The 23,161-nt window shown below is 37.7% G+C and overlaps 1 protein-coding gene across 3 annotated transcripts; it reads right to left on the bottom strand.

Annotated features, from left to right (window-relative positions):
* Positions 1-5,381: 5,381 nt before the first annotated feature.
* LOC121861052 (dnaJ homolog subfamily B member 9-like) lies at positions 5,382-21,110 on the bottom strand. Of its 3 annotated transcripts, none has more exons than XM_042358559.1 (4): positions 19,032-19,359; positions 11,132-11,402; positions 10,476-10,660; positions 5,382-8,314 (listed from the first exon to the last, which is right to left on the bottom strand). In XM_042358559.1, the coding sequence occupies exons 2-4, from the start codon at positions 11,337-11,339 to the stop codon at positions 7,997-7,999; spliced, it is 711 nt and encodes a 236-aa protein (XP_042214493.1). In that variant the 5' UTR covers positions 11,340-11,402; positions 19,032-19,359; the 3' UTR covers positions 5,382-7,996. The 3 variants fall into 3 exon arrangements, with proteins under 3 accessions (XP_042214493.1, XP_042214494.1, XP_042214492.1); XM_042358560.1 differs by having other exon boundaries at positions 5,382-8,215; positions 19,032-19,356; XM_042358558.1 differs by lacking the exons at positions 5,382-8,314; positions 10,476-10,660; positions 11,132-11,402 and adding an exon at positions 11,768-14,855 and having other exon boundaries at positions 19,032-21,110.
* Positions 21,111-23,161: the final 2,051 nt, after the last annotated feature.

Genomic DNA, 23,161 nt, shown 5'->3' with positions numbered 1-23,161 from the left:
AATTTCGTTTCATGATAATCTACTTCGCAAAATTAGTAATATTTCCCCCAAAAAGTCGATAATTTACTTCCCCAGAAAAGTCAATAATCTACTTCGAAAAGTAGAAAAATCTACTTTCGGAAAGTAGATAAATCTCTAACTTCTGAAAGTGATATTTCCATTTTCTATGATACAAATTTCTGTTTTCTATGATATTCTACTTTGTAATTAGGTAATATTTCCTCAAAAGTCGATAATTTACTTCCCAGAAAAGTCGATAATCTACTTTCCTGAAAAGTAGAAAAATCTACTTCGGGAAAAGTAGATAACCAACTTTTCCCAGTAGATATCCCCATTTTCTATGACATACACAAAATTTCGTTTTGCGTGATAATCTACTTCTGCAAAATTAGGTAAATATCAAAGTCGATACCATTTCCAAAAAGTCAGATAATCTACTTTCCCGAAAAGTAGAAAGTATCACTGGGGAAAGTAGATAACCAATCTCTCCCGGAAAGTAGATATTTCTATTTTCATGACAAATTTCCCGTTTTCTATGATATTCTACTGGAAAATTAGGTAATATTTCAGTAAATTTGGATAATCTACTTTTCCCAAAAGGAAAATTTATAAAATCACAAATTCAACTTTCTTTTTGTATAACAGGTCCATGAATAGGATCCCACCCAAAATCAAGTTACCTTTTTAATATGGGGTATATTGAAATACATGCAGTAATTTTTAATTAAGGTGAATATATTTAGAAACAACAAAACAAATATATCAGTATGTACCAAAAATAAAACAAATACAATTAAATCTTAATCAAATAAATGATTCTAACTGAGTGACAAAATAATGAACATAAAAGTAAAGACTTATTTAGTTTAGGAAACTTAATGATGTAGTCATAGAGGAGTATATATATATATATATATATATATATATATATATATATATATATATATATATATATATATATATATATATATATATATATATACACACGGTACGGATACTTAGTGTAAATATCCCTGTTGCTAACTCCAGCCTGGTGATGCCGGCTGCCCATTGGTGGTGGTGCAGGGCTGCCTCATTCGTTCAGGTGTGCGTGATGCCTCGGCCATCTACTGGTGGTGGTGGTGATGCTCATCTATCTGGTGGTGGTGGTGATGCCTCAGTCATCTGTTGGTGGTGGTGGTGATGCCTCAGTCATCTGCTGGTGGTAGTGGCATGCCTCATTCATCTGGTGGTGGTGGTGATGCCCAGGCCATCTGGTTGGTGGTGGTGGTGATGCCTCAGTCATCTGGTGCAGGCGGAGATGCCTCAGTCATCTGCTGGTGGTGGTGATGCCCTCATTCATCTGGTGGTGGTGGTGATGCCTCAGCTGTCTGCTGGTGGTGGTGGTGATGCCTCATTCACTGGTGGTGGTGTGGTATGCCTCAGTCATCTTGCTGGTGATCAGCCATCTGCTGTGTGGTGATGCCTCTAGCCATCTGTAGGTATGCCTCATTCATCTGGTGGTAGTATGCCTCAGTCATCTGGTTGGTGGTGGGTGGTGATGTCTCAGTCATCTGGTGGTAGGTGATGCCTCAGTCATCTGCTGGTGGTGGTGGTGGATGCCCTCATTCATCTGGTGGTGGTGGTGATGCCTCTGTCAGTCGCTGGTGGTGGTGGTGATGCCTCATTCATTCAGGAGGTGGTGATGCCTCTGTCATCTGGTGTGGTGGGTGATGCCCCAACATCTGCTGGTGGTGGTGGTGATGCCTCATTCATCTGGTGGTGGTGGTGATGCTTGTCATCTGGTGGTGGTGGGGTGTAGCCTCAGCCTGGGTGATGGTGGTGGTAATGTAGCCCTCAGTCATCTTGCAAGGTGATGAGGTAGCTCAGTCATCTGGTGGTGGTGGTGGTCATCCAAAGTGTGTTCAGCCTGGTGATGGTGGTGGCAGTCATCTGGTGGTGGTGGTAAGTAGCCTCCTGTCATCTGGTGGTGGTGGTAATGTAGCCTCCTGTCATCTGGTGGTGTATCCTCCTGTCATCTGGTGGTGGTGATGTAGCTTCAGCCACCTGGTGGTGGTGGTGATGTAGACTCCTGTCATCTGGTGTTAGTGGTGGTAATGTAGCCCCAGTCATCTGGTGGTGGTGCCTCAGCCATCCTGTGTTGGTGGTGGTGATGTAGCCTCAGTCATCTGGTGTTGGTGGCAATAATGTAGCCTCAGTCATCTGGTGATGGTGGTAATGTAGCCTCAGTCATCTGGTGGTGGTTGTAACGTAGCCTCAGTCATCTGGTGGTGGTCGTAACGTAGCCTCCTGTCAACTGGTGGTGGTGATATAGCCTTCTGTGATCTGGTGTTGGTGGTGATGTAGCCTCCTGTCATTGGGTGGTGCTGATGTAGTCTCCAGGCAACTGGTGTTGGTGATGATGCAGCCTCCTGTCATTGGGTGGTGATGATGTAGTCTCCAGGCAACTGGTGTTGGTGGTGATGTAGCCTTTGTCATCTGGTGGTGGTGATGTAGCCTCTGTCATCTGGTATTGGTGGTGATGTAGCCCGAGTCATCTGGTGGTGGTGGTGATGTAGCCTGAGTCATCTGGTGGTGGTGGTGATGTAGCCTGTCAACTGGTGCTGGTGGCGATGTAGCCTACCGTTATCTGGTGGTGATGGTGGTGATGTAGCCTACCGTTATCTGGTGGTGATGTAACACATGCAATAAAGATAATATATTTCAACATGTGTTGATAAAACTGATCTATAATTTATATTTATTGAATTCATATTATTAAACAATAATATTAATCTTTGTTTTTCATAGGAGGATGAGGAGGTTGAACAAGCAGGGGCCAGTCAAGATGTGACTCCTGCACACTGAGCTTCCCATCAAGGAATGGTTGTGAACCATGGTGACCTAAGGCCCCTCCTTTAAGTCAGGGTTCACAAACTGATTTGATAGTGAGAGGAAACTGCAGCAGTCAGTACAGGGAAATTATTAAAAGTGATATGTGCTTTGTGGAGATGATGCTTCATCTTCAATATGCGGACTTAGTTAACTATGCTGTTACTGCAATTGATGACAGTGGAGTTTCTCTGTGGTGTATAGAATCCACAGCAGAAGACATTGTTTGATGACAATGAAACACCAGAAATTTTTTCTCCTTAAATGCTGATTGGAAACTTAATGATATTAGAAAAAGCTTGAGAGGATATTTCTGTCCACTACAGTCTGTTTATATGCATTCCATGTCAGTCCAGATATAGATATGTTAATTCACCTACGGGATGCATGTGAACAAGTGAAACTGCAACTGCTTTTGATACATGGTAAACCTGACAAATATTTTATGTACAGAGGTTAATGAACATCTTTGCTTTTCCTTCTAGAAGTTTATATACAGTTATTTACTTTTCATGTGAACAATTATAACCCAGCTTCAATACTCAGTGTTCATGGTACTATTTCTGTAGCTGTATGCACATTTTCCAGAGAACCTAGCTTAGTCCAGTGGTAAAATTGTGCCTGTCTTTTGTTTTCCCAAGGAGAGTAATAATTAATCAGTCTTAAAGAGCAATAACCCTAAAACCATCTAAAATGGAAGTATCCATGTTGATGAAGCAGTGTACAATGTTCTGTAGGTTTATAACCAGCTTGTAAAGGCCAAGATGTTTAAAACTACATACATTTTTGAAAGTGTTAATAACATGGCTATTCATTCATGTCATACTTAACAAACTTGTGCTGTAGACAGCTAAACCGGTCTTGATGTACATTTATTCAATTAATAATTATTTATGAGTAAAATTACTTTTAACTGTTGAAGTGGACAAACTAAGCCAAGGTTCTTGTTCCAAGTTTTGTTATATATCATGATAATTATGAGTCATATACATTTTAGGATACTTGTCAAAATAGTTTTAGGCTTCAACTATTCCTTGAATCTTCCATACACAAATCAAATGCTTGGTTGTGTTGATGTATACAACCAGATTTCATGAGAATGCTTCATTCCTGCACAACGCTCCACTTGTGTCCATATTCCCGAGGAAGGATGCCTCCAGTTACTCTTGTTTGGTGACAACGTTCACAAGAAGCTGTGTCTGGATGAATTCAACATCTGAACTATTAGTAATGAGTGGTTGGAAAGATTGTGATTTTTTGGGGGTTTATCATTTTATTTGAGGGAAAAAAACTTGCATTGAACTCTGTTTCGGTTAACCGTTTAATATTGTTTTCCCAGACCATTAATTTCATTTTATTTTTGAAAACTAAAGGTCATTTGAATTACAGTTCCTCCAGTACTGAGTTCTTTTAGTACCAGTATGACTTCTCTTTCCATACTTAAGGTGCATTATGTGATTGTAAGCCTCTTGGACACATTTTGGCACTTAGCTTAAATATTTTACAACCACATATTTGATGAAAATTAAAAAGTTACAAGTTATCAAGGTATAGTATAGAGAAGTATGGTACTATGACTGTAGACACTGAGGTATCATTTTGAAGCTTTATGTGAGGCTCAACTTTAAGGTATTACCAGTGAATGTTACTTTATTTCAGACATGAAAAGGCAGTCTTAATAGCTTTCATGTGTGAATATTAGACCACCCAATATTTTATTTGACCTCATGTAATGTTTTAGGGTTCAAGCCTATGGAGCTGTTGTCACCTCCCTTCACTGCGTTTTGCATCAGACTTCAAGTATTCTGTGTCATTATAAAGAAATAAACAAAAAAGTATATGATTATTATTTTCACCTCATGATTTCTGTATAAGTATGGACTGAAAACTGTACCAGTAATATAATTGTAAACTGAATTTTGAGGAGAAGCAGAATACCAAGGCTATAGTCTTGATGTTATGTTGAGACCTAAATATTGTGGTTTTGGAAGAAGCAAGGGAGGGCCCTTGAGGATGCCACCACCCCGGGGAGGGCCTTTGGGGGTGCAACCGCCCCTGGAAGTGCCCTTATGGGAGCTGCCAGGTTGGAGTGCCCTTGTGGGAGTTGCCAGGTTGGAGTGCCCTTGGGGGAGCCACCGCCCCTGGCAGGGTCCCTGGGGATACCACCACCCCTAAGAGGGGCTCCTGGGGACACCACCCCCCCCCCTTGGGTCGCCACCACTCCTGAGGGGGGCCACCACCCCTGGGAGTGCCCTTGGGGGCACTGCCGCCCCTGAGAGGGCCCCTTGAGACACTGCCGCCCCTGGGAGGGCCCCTAAAGGTGCCACTGCCCCTTGAAGGGCTGAGTGCGCCGCTGCCCTTAAGGAGGGCCCCTGGGGACGGTGTTGCCCCTGGGCAGGTGCTTTGGCCCCATTATTACACAAGGCAATGTCATTGAAACATGTACAGGATCATTATAGTAAATAGTTTCTATCAGAAAGTGGCAACTGGATGATAAAGACATTCAAACATTAAATGAAAATAATATGTATTTAATATTTTCAATATTTTTTTTTTTTGCATATTTTTAAACATTCCCACTTTGCTATACAAAATATATCACAGACAATGAAAACCTTATAAATCCATCACCAAACTGCATACTCTTATCACACTGACCAGTATCCTCTGACCTAGTACATAATGGTTTTAAATTTGTATGTCCAGAGGTAGTTTAAATCAAGTTTTACTATTACTAACAGCAAAATGTGATTAACTTTAAACCCAAAACAGGTACAGCAACTATAGCACTGTACAGTATTTGTCATTTTGGAGAAATGGGGGAGGGAGATCAAAAAGGTGTTGGTCTTGAGGATATATAGAAGACAAATGCCTGTACTGTGATACAGCTAATGTGCAAGAAAATCAATCTAGAATATACTGTACCTCAAGAAAAACCCACCCCCACCCAAAAAAATATAAAATAGTACATTAGTATTGCTCTGCATAACAGATTGTAATCTGCCTTAAGGATATATTAAATAAATAAAAATGGTACTAAACAAAATGGATCTACAAAAAACTAAACTGAAAAATACATCAACAGTCATACACCACTTATAACAGTTTACACCATAAAGGCTTTGTGGATGTCACAATATTTTTTTTCTGGTCGGAAATATCTTTTTGCCATAAAACTGATTATTACTGGGAATTGATTGTAATCAGGGAGAAAATTAGTAAACTGTTAATGGGGTTCATTAGAAAGACTCGTTACCAGAATCACCTTTTTGATTCTGGATCCTTAATTACTATACAGTACAGGTACTCTGTAGAATATTGAAAAAAATAAATTTAATGAAAATAAGTTGTACCTGAATTACAAAAATCATTACCGTGTTATCAATGACCCACCCTTGGGGGGGGGAGTTTTCTAATCACTTATTATGTGGCACAAAAGACCTACACACCAGAAAGTGCACTCCGTAAAGAGGAGTATCTTTACAATTCTAATGCAAAACAAAATAACACCACGAATGAAGGTTTTTGATATTTTGAATGAAATAACTAAATTTGGCCTACCATAATAGGTAGGAAATAGTGTCATAATCAAGCCTTCCACCCATAGCAAAATAACAGGATTGAACAGTTCAAAATTCAACGGATCCCCTCCCCCGAGATACTTTTTTCTACCAAGTGTACAACAAATTGCAAAGAAAACTGTATGCATGACCACTAAAAACAAACAAACAAAAACAAACTACAAACACAAACAAACACAGACACACCCTAGTACAGTAATACTTTTCCATTAAGCAGGTTTCAGTACAATACTGTCACACAGAGCCAAAAAGATTTACATTTTAAATAATAGTGCTACATTAATGACTAGTAACGAGTTAATACAACTTAATATCTTGTGAATCCTGTATCATAGCATCCTTCATTTCTATCAAAAATGGAAGCAATTCATTTAATGTCATGCCACCAAATTTACATAAAACTACAGAATAATAAATGTATTATAATTTCTGGCAAAACATCCAGAACCATCTAAATGATAGAAATGTCAGACACAAATGAGTTAATAGCTACATACTGTAGAAGCAGTATGCAGTATCTGATATTCCAGCCACACTGAGCCATTAACGCTGCTGTACACCCACCTCTATAAAACATGTAAATAATACTTTCGTTCTCAGATAATTTATAGTAAAAGTGTGCACTGGCAGGATTTTTCTATCTTATTTAACAAACTTAAACCACATACTGTATACCTTTATTCTTTTCCAGATTTTTCTCATCTGACAAACTGAAAAGATACATTAATTTGAATTTGCTTATTTGAATATAATCTGATGAATGAAACCCATTCTTTTTTTCTAGATATGGTTTCATAAGATACTGTACATGTACTTCAAACAACTTATTTTAAAAGCAAAACCGAGTAAATACACACCTGAAAATTTAAAATTGTGGTGAATGAAAATTTAATTTTATTTCACTGAGGAAATAAGATGATCCATCTAAATGTTTTCTGGAATAGCTACATGGTTATGTCTGAGAACAAATATATCCTGTAAATGGCAACGAAACCTATTCCCTTAGTTTAATAATGTATCTTTGCCTTATTAACCATATCTACAACCACCTGTCAAAATAATCTGTTGTACTGTTTAAATATACTCTACTATATCACCTCAGTACTCTTTATAACTAACACAATCTTTAAAAATTCTGTATTTTCCCCAGTTTCCTTGTACCTCATCATATACCCTTTAACACTTGATAATGGATGCAAGAACTGACAGTGAATTAGTAATATCCAGCCCATTAGTTTTTTGCTGGCATTCAATGAACTTCTCGTAAACTTGTAAAAGTGCCAGTGCTAAAGTTATGGAGCTAAGTATTGAACACCATGTTTAGATTATGCAATACATACTATCAAGTGCCCTCCAATTACTTGACAATAAGTTTATGATCACTATTACTTGACACCTGGATATGAATAAGTGACATACTGTAATGAAGGACAACCACATAAGCAGATTCCTTTTAGTATTCTATCAAGGTTACTGTGGGGTTACATAACTTAGTGATTTTTTTATGATGCTATGTACAAGATTCAAAAGGTAATGTGAAATATTTAGCTGCATGTGGTGTAAGTAGTGACCATGTTGCCAACTCTCTGAGTAATGGTTCTACAGGTCTTTCCTGAGGCACCAGCTTGAGCAAAAGTTCCTTGGTGAATGTTGTTCTCTTGGTGGATGTCATCTTGTCGAAATTGATGTTGATGCTGATTAAAGAAATTCTCTTGATGTGCTCGTCTGTGAGCTTCCTTGTGTCGCCTCATGTGTTCTGCATGCTGGAAGTGGCCGCCCCCAAAGAATGAATCATGGGAACCAAAGATGTCCCCTCCAAAACTTCCACCAAAGAAGTCTTCTATGTCCAAAAAGGCATCACCCTGCATGTATGGAGTGTGGGTTCTCAATTCTAACCTCTGCCTACTCTAAAATCTTCTTCTGACATATGAAAATTTTCAATACAGTACTAATACAATAATTTACTAGTACTATGTATCAGTAACTCTTGATATAACTACACTTTATATCAATAAATAAATTTACTCAAGTAAAATTTTTTATTCAAATACTGTACTGACAATAGTAAGTCAGATTAGTAATTCATATCAAAACTTCATTGATTGTTATTATTCTGAAACTGTACAGTAAAAATTACTTTGGTACTGCAACAGCTTAATCATTCAGTGCCTAAATCCATTAATTAATGTTAAACATGTATTTATTTTGGGTTTCATTATGTATCAAGCTGTTTGATGATCAGCCAGTTAAATTTATTATACTAAAAATATTTTAAGCTGCCCAACTAGTTGTGATTGCTTGTTACATGCAAAATTGTATGGTCATCAGGAGGAGGGCATCACTTCATGCATATACAAATTATGGTAGTCTTTACTGCACATGCCAACTCAGAGGCGAGACAAAGCTTAACCCTTTCGCCGCGTGTCACGCACTTGCCATTCTATTCTGGCTACCGCCAGATGATTTTATTCAGCTTAGGGTAACCTCCCGCTGTGAAAGGGTTAATATAGAACCCAGAGACAAGAGAGCATCTATACATGAATATGCAAGATGTAATTGCTTTACAATTACAAGTGTAAGTATTACCAGTGTAACATTGTACTTGGGTGAAACTTGAAGACCTTAGGTATTTTTCCAAGCCCTCTCCATATTAGTAAGCAGGAAACTGATTCAAGAAAAAAGGTACAGTACTTGGTTAATAGAGAACTCTAAATAATAACTTAAGAAAGGAACATGCCTGTATTCCCGGTAAGAACTATAGCCACTACTGGAATTCAACAAATAATAATGCTTCCCAAACTACAAAATACAACGAGGAACACCACATCCAGACATGCAAGGGAAGCATGTACATATATGGTCATGAAAACATGGACAGTTACTATATAGCAGCAAATGCATGACATTATTAGGTAAATTCAACAATATTATACAGTATACATTTAAACAATTAACTACAGGTATCCTTTGTTTAACAATTGGGATGCATTCCTGAAAAACCGATTGTTAAAAGAAATGATCACTAAATGAAGGACAACGTGAAATAATATCCATGGAGATGGCACGTAATTATGTAGCCGAGTCGCCACCCAGTAGCACTCAAGAGACTGAGCTCCGAGTTATATTATTGTTCAACTCATCATTTTGCGTACATACCCTGTATATGCAATTTTTCTTAATTTTCCTTGTTACATGCATACACAATCATTCATACTGAAAGTGGCAAAAAAGAAAGAATATTAATTATTATAAGGTCAAAAACAAGAAATAAACATTTATTACGTGCTTGGCAATTAGCCCTCAGAGCAGGGGAGCGACGTGGGGTATCTCTCGGCTGTTTTCGGTCTTGTGTCCCATGAAATGATTGCCAAATGGCAATGCAGTATAATTTTTTTTATCATCTATATTTTTGTTTATTCCTCACATTTACTGGTACAGCATACAACTATACACGCGACACACTTCATCCGGACAGTCACCAAGCTGACTCAAGAGATGTGTGTGGCTGCTGCCAGTATGCCACGACATCACTTGGGGGAGGGAAAGTGCGGCCGCCAGTCACAGCTCACTGCATCAAAACATACATTCACTTCCCAAACATACACTCCCATGCTCTTCATTTGTCTTATTTTATAGTTTTATAGTACTGTCCAGTATGTATATGTGTACTGTACACTATAAAACTATAAAATACTGCACTATACTGTATACAGTACAGTACTGTATTTTGTTATTTCTAAGCCACATTACAGTACTGCATTGTAATGATGCGCACTTTGAGCACAGAATCCCCAATTTCTCCAACTTCCCTCCCTAAATTTCCCGGTGAATCGAAAATTGCTAACTGAAAATTGATGATTGTTAAACGAGAAGGAGTTAAAAATTTTATAGCTACCTAAGTGAACGATTGTTAAACAAGGGATACCTGTACAGCGTGCATTTTAAAAATTAACTACAGCTAAATTTTAACAGCTACAGCATACAGTACATTTTATATAACTACACATGTTATACAGTACTTACAAAATCTCTGGAAAATTCGCCAGTGAAGCCTTCAAAATCATCAAAATCAGCAAACAGGTCATCAAATTTGAAGTCATTGAAGTCGAAGGGTCGCTGCTGTCCTCCCCCAGGTTGCTGTGCATAGCCAGCATGACCTACCATGTCATACAGTCTTCTTGATTCTGCATTTGCAAGAACCTCATATGCTGTGAAGAGATTTTTAAGCCTTAGAAACTGTAGGTAAAAAATACAAATATACTGTATAGATAGGTAACATCACCAATATACTCTGTGAAAAATGTTAATTTTTGTGAAACTCCTTATTCTTTTCTTGCCTATGCCCACAAAACAAAGAACCACATGAATACTACAAAATCACCTTGTGACAAAACCTACTGTAATATCTACACATACACTTACCCTCCATATTTGCAAATTAACTTACCGGTATTCATGAAAAAATTATTAGTGACCCTTTAATCAGGATTCATGATCAAAATTCAGCTATCTGTGAGGCTATTAGAAAATTTTTGGTAAATTCTGAGAACAGCACTACCACCATGATTTACTTCATTTCCTCCGATCCCCATCAAACAATGTCTTATTCTCGCTCATAAGAATTTAAAGTGATTTAGATTCCCTATAAATCAATTCATGATAAATAATGAACCACTTACCCCCAGCAAGTTCTCTGAATTTCTCCACTGCATCTTTCTCTTTATTTTTATCGGGATGGTACTGGATGGCCAGCCTACGGAAGGCTTTTTTTATTTCCTTTTCGTCTGCATCTCTGGTCACCCCAAGTATCTCGTAGTAGTCCCTGGCACACGAGACTATGGCAACAAGTGTCAGAAAAAAGCAAGACCATAAGAACAACAGATCCATGGTTGTTCTGAACAGTGACTTGTAGATGCCAAGACAATAATCGTGTTCCCAGGTCCTATACCCCTGTTGAACAGAAAATTTACACAGGTTACTCAACAAATCAAAGCATTTACAATAATATTAGAAGAGTACTAAAATCCTAATCATGAATATATATAACTCAAAGAAATATCAATCAATATATCATACATTACTCTTACTTGCAATCATACTAAATGCTTACCAACACTTATGACTAAAGACTATAGTGTTGACTCATAAAAAAATTCCACTTATTATTGATATTAATACCTTTTACCCTAAGGTAGTTAAATATAAACAAAATATATATACTGTACAATACTTAACTTTCACCAAACTTTTTGTGAAACTCAGCCACGAGAATTATTCCTTAAGAACAATGTACACAGGATACACAATTAAGAATATGAATTACAAAATCATTTATTTGGAAGTTTGCTGCCAACACAAACTGAAAATATTTGGTTAACATCACAACTTATCACCTACACCCACTGAATCATAATACTGCTTTAAAGTTATTAAAAAATGCTCCTCTAATTCTATTGCAAGCAAATATTATAAATTTCTATCTCAAGTTCCCTCTTAAACATAGGATCTCACAAATATAAATACGTTGCAAAACCTTTTCCTAATGAGACAGACATTCACAGTGTTCTCGTGCACCCGAGTCTGGATAGTACAATGTAAAGAAGACGGACAATTCCATAAACAGGTGAAATCATAATAAATTCGATAAGTATTTCTGACCATTGGAATCTAACAACTTACAAAGTTTAGCCGATTTACATCTCTTTTCAAATGTATACAATCACAGTAGCGAAATTATTTCCAACACTAAAAATGAGTGCCGATATAGGATTTCAAATATCACTACAGTACTGTAATTCAAAACCCCTTTACCACAAAACAAAACCAGGGAACTAACACTAAGCTGTGGTTTACATGTGCAGCACTGTACTGGTTTCAATTTGCTGTAAAGAGGTGGTTAACATGTCAAAATTCACAATCAGCTCTTCACCTACCAAACTATCAACAGTTAACAAACCTTTAAGCAGCTATCTACTGGAGAGCTATTTTTAAATCAAGAAAAATATTATAATGCTAATTAATTTTCAAAGACTATACCCTGAATTAATAAAGCAATACTGGTTCATCCCACCAGATTATTCTGCCACATTAAGTCCTCAGATGAAAGAAGACATGATGGTGGCATTATGGACAGTTTGTCGTGTTTACAGCATCTCTGCAAAAAATATATTCACAAGGAAAACTAAACCAGAGAAAAACTAGAAATGTGCCAACAATATCTGGATATGTAACTCATCCTGTTAGTCAATTTAACCATTACACTTCTGTGACCTTTACTTTTCATATACAGACAAGGTTCTAGTGCATGAAACCTCAAATGATAACGCATGTGGATGGAGATACAAAAATTATCTTGAAAGGTTACAAATTTTGAAGTAAGGAAGAAAACAAAGGGGGGGGGGTTCAACCAATGTAACCTTAATAATTCATGCATCGACCTGGTTCTTGACTGTCACTTATCATCTACAGTATACGGACCAATAAAAAAATTTAAAGTTCAATTTAATTATTACGAGCAGTTCAGTTACTATAAAGCACACGAGATTTTGTTTTCTATGAACAATGAGAACCTGAGTGACAAGACAGAGGAATTACTGGACAAGAGCACTTTGGCATAGCCTCTCCCTAAAAGTTGATGCTAAAAAAGCTTTCCAATACAGTATTCTTTAAAATAATTCTAAACAATATGATCTCTGTCAGATTAAATATAACTAATGTCACTTAGTGGTAATAAATTGTGGAATTTTGTATCCTCAATCAATATGAGGCCTAAAAACAAAAACACAAGCAACATTCTTTTCCTCTCTCGAAGAAACACACACACGTTCACTTTCTCACCTGTATTCTTTTATTCACTCAAAAAATTCACTATCTCAAATTCTCACACATACTTCAGCTAAAAAAAAAAAAACATCAATATGTAAGAACATAGACAAAAAAGCCAGAACCTTGCAGCAATTTCTAACATTGGTCACTTACTAGAAGACTAACACATGAATGTTTCTCCCAATATAATTTGAAGAACAGCTCTTAATCAAGAAATCTCTCCAGCAGATAGCTACCTTTAGTGATTTTATTACACCAAATCCCCGTATCTGAAGAACTTAACATAAGACATACTGTAACTGATTACTGTACAACTAATGGTATAACTGAGATCACAGAAAATTAATTAAAATCTTTTTATAAATCTTAACCATGTTTGAGCTTATCTTCACATACAAACCTAATAATTCGTTACAAATCTCCTTTGTATAAATACGTACCACTCTGAGTAAAGGATGACACTCATACCCCACTCAATTACCTTTCAAAAGAGGATGCTAAATCTAATATTCCTGTCTTCCAGGTTTTTATTGCCTTATAATTGCTCCTGCATAAGTTCCCACAGTCCATTAGAGTTCATGACATATTTCTTGGACTTTTTACCAAGAAAGAGAGTTGCCTCTGGGTTTGGGTGATCTACAAAAACCTGAAACACTTTTCTAAGATCTTGACAAAACCGAGGTGGCTCAACTTTCGGAGATGTTGAAAAATTTCTTAATAACAAATCATCTGAAAGTTGCTTGTAAAAACTAAAGCAATCCATACCAGAATAATAAAAGGGATCAATAGTTATTGTTCCAGAATGATAGTCATATATATCATACAACTTCTTGTCTCCAGATATCCAGCGAGAAGCTGATCTAAGGGGTATGTTAGGGTCGTGTGATTTAAAGCATGCAGGGAATATGGAGCCAGTAAGTATGTCAACACCCACACCATATATAATAGGCTGTGGTCCACTACTCCCTTGCACTGTATTTAGTCGACAGGTACACCACAAGGAGAGATGGAAAGAACAACTATGACGTGAAAACATGCCTAAAATCTTAAGTGAAAGGTGTTCAGCCTCATTTCTTGAGGCTTCATGGCTACCAATTTCTGGTGTGTATCCTCCTACAACACATAACTGAAGACCTTCTGCTCCCCTCTCAATGTTCGTGATCTTCTCCACCATGGCACTAATTGCAGCTTCTTCATTTTTACTACCATCAAAATGAGCTACACCAACAGTTCCAGATGGGTGTCTTAGAATAACAATATGGCAAGTAGTGGCATCATCAGAACCTATAATCTTCACCTTTGAATCTTTACCAGGTACAACACCAAACTCTCCCTGTGCAACATACAAGGTAAATTCCGGTTGTACTTGTCTTGCATTTTCATGAACAAAGCTTAGTCCTCTCTCAACGAGACTCGGATAACGGTTATAGAACTCATCGGTAGATTTTGGACACTTAAGCAATGGGGTACCTTCAATTACTATAACCATATCTGCCTATGTTTAACAAATTTAACCACTATGCCATCTATCCTCTTCGGTGACTATCTTTCCTAGTGCAAGTCTTCCGCCAGTCCGCCCTGAAAGAGAAGAGGGAATTTGTCTTCCAAACACCAAAAGGAGCAAAAATTTGAAGAAATTCTAACACTAAGACTCCATAATTTAAGTGGTGATAAAATTAAGCAAACCTTTGCAAAGGCCCCAACCCAAGATGCATGTAATTTCACTCTAGGAATGAGTCAATGCTAGAATAGAATACCCTGTATAATGATACCTTAATGCAACAAATTTCCATTAATTGAAAATAAAAATACCATTCAGGAAATGCACATGATACATGGTCATATAGTACTGAAAAGCTTCACCAGGTATGACTAAACCATTTCCCTATAGATCCAGTGAGGGTCATTTCCTATGGGTTCAGTGTTAGTACAGAAGGAAGCCAAGGCACCTGGAGGAAGCCAACAGTGTTTGGCAGGGTCGTACTGAAAAATACCCTTCTCACAGCCAACTGAACCAGAATCAGAGTTTATGGTGGCAAGAGGCAAGTACACTATAGTTCTACTATACTATCATCTCTGTTCTATACAGTACACTCACCCTCTCTGTCTTGGAATTGTTAGTTAGCACATTTTACCTGGTTTCTAAGCCTGATTTTAACATTCAAGTGAAAAAAAAAGTACTTAAAGGAAGCAAATACTGTAATTAGCACAGACAATAGGGGTGAAATAACCTCAAAGTTCACATGTGAGACTTATCAAAATTACAACATTTTGACTCCGAATCCTTATTAGTGGACCGAGATGTACCTTTAAAAAGAACACACATTTGTAACTTAGTTATGTATTGGAAGGTTCTGCCTCTATTACTTCAACCCTACAGTTGCATAGGCTACCAGTGCCAGACAGGATAAAACCTACTTCTGTACAGTAATTTAATTTTCACTCAAGCACTTTCTCTCATATCCAAATAATTATGATTCAGATTAACCTAATTGCATACAGTACTAAGAATAGTATTCTGATACAGTAAATTCACCTCTAAGATAGTAATCATAAATAATTTTCAATTTTGTTCCTTTGTTGTCATTATTGTTAATTCCCATAGCATTTTTTAATTTGTAATTGTTATTCAGAGATAAGTCAGCTATATATTGTTATAAATATACATCTACACACAGAGTACCACTGTATTTCTTGAGTAGGGTGATGCGGACCCGACCCCCTAAATAAAATGGCCAACAAAAGGTTTTAGTGGTAATGATTCTGCACGAATGCCCCTACTACCCGGACACAGCAGTCCAACCTGTCACCTCTCCGCCCTTTCCTCATAAGAATTAGTTTCTTTATCTGTATGGGACCAAAGCAGATGTCGGAGGCGAACGTACCTATCACCTGAAGTGCGGAACATTATGCTGGGTAACAGCCATTATTGCGTCTGTGCTAGCCAGAACCAAAATTGCACTAGCTGTGGTTGTGCGAGAAACAACCGACCATGTGTGGTTTGCAGAAAGGGAAACAATTGCCGGAATCCATACGGCAAGGAGCCGACACAGGAGGCCACAGGGGATATCGCCCAGGCACAACCGCCCGACAATATCCTAAATGATAGCAGTGAGTCTACTCAACCTGAAAATGTAGTACCAATAAATGCTGCTCCAATAGTAGCAATGTCCACGAGGTAAATGGCAGACAGCCACCACAGTGGAATGGCATGTCGATGGAAAATGCGGTCATATGGGTTACAGAAACTTTCTCAGATTTTGTCAGGTGGTCGCCAGCTAACCTTTTTGAACCACCCAAGTGTGCGGCCACTAAAGAAATGATTCGGGAGATGACTCGCCTCATAACCGAGTACACTCAGGACTGCTTCCTTGCCCCTTTAGCTCTTCAAATACCGTGTACGTACTGGCAATAATACCCCATCTATTCTGTCAGAGGACACACGCAAGGACTAAGCACAAAGAAAATTTGGCAGCAATGAAGAGAAGATTGACAATGTGGCAGAAATGGGCCCTTGATGGTCTCCTATGTGAAGCAAGAACACTGCAAGAGACTAAAATTTATAGGAGACGGAAAGCAAAACACCGATGACATTGCAAGAAAGTTTGGAAACAAAATGCATGTGGGAAAAGTGTCTTTGGACGACAGATCTCTCGCATAGGAATCCTCCAGTGGTGTTCTGCCAATAAACAGACGTTAAAACAACTGAAGGAAAAACATCCCCCTGCAAGCGAAGAGGAAGGCATCAGGTTCCAGGGTGACTATAACCCACCAAATGCTATCCTGTTCGAGAAAATAACAGGAGGGATGGTGTGGAAAAAGCACTGAAAACTCAGGGAGGGGCTGGCCCTTCAGGTCTGGATGCAAATGGTTGGAGTCATTCTTAGCACTAACAAGTTTCGCCCCATAGCAAGTGATCTCTGCATTGCCATTGCAAGAAAGCTAGCAACCTCGTGCTGCCAACACCTCCATGCTTTGACGGCCTGCCGCCTCATTCCCCTGAATATCAAGAAAACATTGGAAGAAATGAAACTTCCCACTTTCTTCAGATGTTTTTGTTACCAGTTAATACCCAGTACGGACTGTAATCAGGGAACCTATGTTCACGTTCCTTCTGCTGTTGACAATAAGGTAAAATAACAAAATAAAACGGTATTTTTGCATTTGTGCACACAACTTTCCTACCCAAAATCTATTATCATATTCGAAAAAGACGTCTAATTATAAGATAATTTTCTTCTATTACATTACCGTCGCAAACGTATAATAACAGAGATGGCACATCCCAAATCTTCCTCTATTTTCTTCCATTAATCTTCCACCATTATCACCTACCTCATCTCCCACACTGCAAGTTTCCTTCATAAATCATCACGCGTATGCATTGCTGTACACGTCACAAGGCCAATCAAAAGCGGGGTTTTTGGGCCACCAATTAAAATTATTTGTAGTTTAATTCGCAGTATATTTTACCCAATAAAATTTGATTTTGATTTTGGGTCTCATATTTTTAAATTCAAATTCATTTCCAATCATGGAAGTCTGTGATGGGTGTCACTTCAATTATATGGAGTTGACTGCCCGTTTTGAGGAAAAACAACGAACAAGCTATAGCATTTTTTTTAGATCTCATGGTGTTCTCCCGACCACAGTAAAGTGTCTTAAGTGTAAGAACGTCTGTAAATATCGTCAAGACCAACATATGTGGCAAGTTGTTCCTTATCCCAAAGACAAAGAAGAGACGGCCAATAAGGTAAGAAATAAGTGATTCCATCATATGGTGAGAGTTAGTTAGGTTACATTAGGTCAGGTCAAGTTTATGTTTTTCTAGTGTTTTTTTTGTGTACAGTATTTTGTATTCGCTTAGCCATAAATTTGTCGGAAAACACACCACCCAAAATCCCTATAACTAAAAAACGGGCAATTTCCAACAGAAATGAAGGTCGAAACCAATCAAAACACAAAAATACACTAGAAAAACAGTTTTGACTTTCTGACGGAGTTGTGTGCACTATTGCAAATTTACCAATAAAACCCCTAACCAACCTACCCTACAATAATGTTATTCCTATCCTACGATTGGTAGGTTAGGTCAGGTTTCGTTGGTTTTATCTTATCCACAAAAAATCATCTCTGTTTTTTGCTGCATAAAAAGCATGTAAGGTGAAACTTGCAAATATTCAACTTGCTTTTGTGTTCACGACAAAAATATTGAAAAACAAAAGTAGAAAATTTTCAATTCTTCCATTGCAAAGAATTTCCTCAAAGTTGATACGGTACTTCTTAGGAGTCGGTTTTGTAAAGTATTACTAGCTGGCAAACCCGGGCTACTGTACTTAATATATGCATTACCTTGGTATGGTTGGGTTGGGTTTCAGGTGATATTGAATTACCTACCAAGTGCCAACTCATCACAGGTGGGTCCCCTCACTAATGTACAGTACTTCACCTTTGTTGGTTAAAGCAACTCACTCAATTCTGGTAAAAACTTACTTTCACTTCCCGGCAGTAAATAACCTTCACATAACCCCAAAAGTTATAAATGTGATGCTGAGGATAACGCCCAAGATACACAAGAAGTATTTGATAAAAATACATGTAATCTAAATAAACCATTTTATTACCTGATTAAGCTGATCTTACCAAATGCAGTATACTCAAAATATCATGTAAGCAATGAACAGGAGACGTAATATATACCTAAATATACCGTACACAGTCATATTTACACTTACAATTACAGTATACACTTACAGTCTTATTATAGGTGTGGTGTTGACAAGTCCTTGTTCTAGTGAACTAATGGCGTCGACCCCACTGTTGATGTTTCTCCTGGCTGCTTCTAATGTCTGTCGTGGCTACCTCTATTCCTGGTAACACTTGATTGTCCACGTACAGTGTTCGTCACAAAAGATACTACGAAGACAACGTGTGCCTCGCTGTTGATGGTCTGCCAGAGTGCCAGTGAGTGACACAAGGCTCAACAGGATTCAAAGATGTCTTCCGTAACCGGAGTTTCAAAACATTCACTCAGCGTTATCTATAATCCCTTCTATTATTGCTCCTAAATCAACTAACATTCATTTTATCTTCATATATAAATAAAAATAAAGTAAAAAATATGTCAGTATATAAACCTTACGTATCACTATCCTTATTTGTCTATAAATGAAAGGTTATTTTTTAATATTGAACTGAACTTAATAAAAATAAATTAATAAAAATAAAAATATTGTGGCTGATGAGCACACCCCTTGGCTGTAGGACACTATCATGCCTGTGATTGGTTGGCTACAAGTGACGTCATGAGGCGCGCTGTACGAATTGATCTATTTAACACATCATTACTAAACTAACTCAATATAACACACTTGTTTAATACTATACCAAGCACACCTTAGTTAATAGTTTATGAGTGTGATGACGTATTAATTTAAAGGCAAAGTCAATCAAATCACATCACACAAATGCTGGAACCGCATTGTTTTTTTGTTTTTTTACCCTTATCTGCTTACTTATCTTTGCACCACATGCACTTAAAATCCCAATGAAATGTGATTTTAACTACTTTGGGGGGATATTGGATAAAATGGAACTTATTTCCGTGGGGGTATTTCTTTCGCAACAATCTAAATGGGATGGATATACAATATCTCCCTTCATTTACAACACAAACCAAATAGAATATGCATTTCTATTGTTTTCCTCTGGTTTCACTTAACTTTTCCACCCAGCTTGATTGTAGTTGTCAACTATCACAAAGTTTAAAGTTTATCTCCCCAATCGTGTAGGAAGTGTTAGCAAGCTGTATGCTGTCTTAAATTTATAGAAATTATATAGTGTGTGTGTGATTCTTATCAGAACATGTAACGTATTTCGGCCTTATCCACCCTGAATTATATATATTTCCAAGACTGAAAGCTGATACTTAGTCTTTTTATTACTGCTTTCTACTTTTTGTGGATATCATAAAGATTACACTAGGTCTACCTGCCCGACTGCTTCTGATGTGTTCTTAACTTATATTTATCTCCCACCAAAGTCCCTTATTTAAGGACCATAATTGTTCGTGAATAAATAAATATATAAATGTATAAGCAGATAATCATTTATATTTATGCAATGGCTGCTAACAATAAAAATGTATATAGCTTATGACAGGAGTCTACGCGAAAGACAGCAACACATTTTCTATAATGACCTTATATATTTATGGTAAAATTTATCAAGACATGGCGCAGCAGTCAGGGGCTGAACGTTAATTCAGTGTAGTACAAGTTTCTCTCTATATTCCTTCCTTGGTATAACACACCATTGTGACATCAAAAGCAGGCCGTTTGCCCGAGTGAGCCGTGAGAGAAGGACATGTTGTAACTGGCTGTTATGTGGTGATTAAATTTTTAGTATTTTTATATTAAGTTATTTAAACACAAGCTTATGTCGCTACTCTTCTGTGTGGTGAGTAAATTATTGGTATTTTTATTTTCATAATTAAGTTACATATGATGTTGGAGAGTTGGTTAACCACTGCCATGGTAGTTTGTCAACCCAACAAGTAGTTAGTGAGTTTTATTCAGTCATCAAATGGAAATTTAGGTGAAGATGTTTTATGGAAAGGTAATTGCAAAGATAAACACCGCCATTTTATATATTATGATGTCTTGGTATTAGTGTAGTTTATATTGGTGTTTGTAGTAAGAAATAATTCGTTGCCGTCGACGATTTAGTGAATTGACAAAAATTAATAGGGTTAAAATTCGTTATTATCCCTGGGCAGCTGCCCACTCCTGAATCCGGCCCTGAGGCTAAGATTCAATGCATAATAATGAAAGTGAGTTTAATCTGGTTTGTCCCATGGTAGACCTCAGGTGATTTTTCACCCTAGATAGAGTAGAGAAAGACCTCTCCTTCACAATTTGTAATGGGGATGGTAAGGAAAATTCTTACCAAGATACTAATGTTTGGAAAGGCAGTTGTCAAAATACCATCTTTGGACCTCAGCAAAGTGTAGATGTCTGTCACTGACCTGTCAGATTCAGAAGACAAAATGTCTCTAAATTGCAAAAACTCATCTAGAGCAGATGCTTCCAGGTCACTGGAATAGGTACTGACAACCAATTCCAGTTGGGCTTTGAGATCATCATATTTCATACTGTCATCCTCCGTTAAGAAACTAAACAGCTTCTTTATTTCTGAGTAGGCATTCACTCTGTGCTCTAATTCATTCCTAAGGCAATCTAATATGGTGTAGAAATTGTCCACCTTGAACTTCTCACGTGGATAAAGTTGAGTTTCAGTGCCAACTGATTCATCAAAGAAATGTTTTCTCTTTTTTGTTCCTTTAGTTGTCTCTGTGTAGACAGGCTCAGCAAAAGCCCTAGCCTGATCTTCTATTTCATCAAACTGACCCTGTCTCATTTCTGAGACGAAGGAGATCAAACTCTCATACAGTTTCACAACTGACAGAAGGTAGGTCTCAACTTTTTGAAGTGATAAGCTGGTGGTTTGACAGACGTTTTTGTTTTGAATAGAACAGACGTTCAGAAAATATTGAAGAAAGGATGTTATTTTTTTTGTGTGATTTTCTGGTATATCACAACAATGTCGAATTACAGCCTACGCAATTCCCAATTGGTAGTGTTGTACCTCAATCCCAACAGACTAGGCAAGAGAGGATAGATCAAATAGCGCCACATGTTATGGTGATGGATCATCCTCAGGGCAAGACACACCTTTTGGAGCTGCTTGCTGACTACAGAAATATTGTAGCCTTGCCAGGGGAAAAGCTAGGACAGACAGATTTAACATCCCATCACATATCGCTAAAGGAGGGAACAAATCCTATCTATGTACCAGCTTACAGACTACCTCATAGCCAGCGTGCTGTAGTTCAGGATATGGTGCAAGATATGTTGGATGAGAATGTTATTACATATTCAAAGTCCCCTTTTAATAGCCCTTTATTCCTCGTCCCAAAGAAGGATGGTGGTTGGCGACCTGTTATTGATTTCAGGCGCGTTAATGAATGTACGATCCCAGATAGGTACCCTATGCCTGTCTTGAGTGACATATTGCAGTCCTTAGGTAAGGATAATGCTGTATTTAGCAACTTAGATTCGCTTAGTGGGTATTGGCAGATACCACTCGATGAGAAATCACGAGCCGCCACTGGGAGAGGTCACAGCATTTAGTATGCCCCTGGGCCACTTTGAGTTCCCACTGCTGCCACCAATGAACCGGCTGGTTAATTCAAAGTTAACCAGGCTGGTACAATTATATTATATTGGGCTTTAGTAACGAAACCCAATTGTAGTTTCTGCTTTTATTAAAAAAAGGTATTGTTTATATAATTCCTGAGTGTAGATCAACCGTAACTTCCACTATTTATGAGTGTGAAGGGAGAGGACGGCGGCTATGTAAATAGACCGTTTAATCACGTCCGTTCGATGTAAGAATACGAGTGTGACTGCCCGTGGGTGCCAGCTTAACCGAGCTGACCCATGTGCTGACATGTAGTCAAATGGGCCGCACCCCAAGGGAGCTACCATTCACATGATATGAGCATGACAACTCATAGCCAGTGGAAAGTTACAGGGGGTGAATTAGAATATAAATCAAATGTAAAGAACCCATTTATATAATACTTCTGTTGATGAGACAGGGGCCATTACAACTGTATTTTTTAGTATATACTACAAAGAACTGAAACAAGTGGAACATTTTGTGTTTTTGGGAAGTAACATTAGCTGTAATGGTAGATGTACAGAAGAAATCAAAACAAGAATAGGGCAAGGACAAACAACATACTGTATAATAATCCAAAAGACCTAATGAAAAGGAATATTAATTTCAATTTAAGAAAAGGGCTGCTGAAAGGCTTTATA

This window comes from Homarus americanus, unplaced genomic scaffold (genome assembly GCF_018991925.1).
Source record: "Homarus americanus isolate GMGI-L3 unplaced genomic scaffold, GMGI_Hamer_2.0 scaffold52806, whole genome shotgun sequence".
In the NCBI taxonomy this organism is placed as follows: domain Eukaryota; kingdom Metazoa; phylum Arthropoda; class Malacostraca; order Decapoda; family Nephropidae; genus Homarus; species Homarus americanus.
Note: the sequence above shows the minus strand (reverse complement) of the source record. Positions and strands in the feature narration are given on the sequence as shown.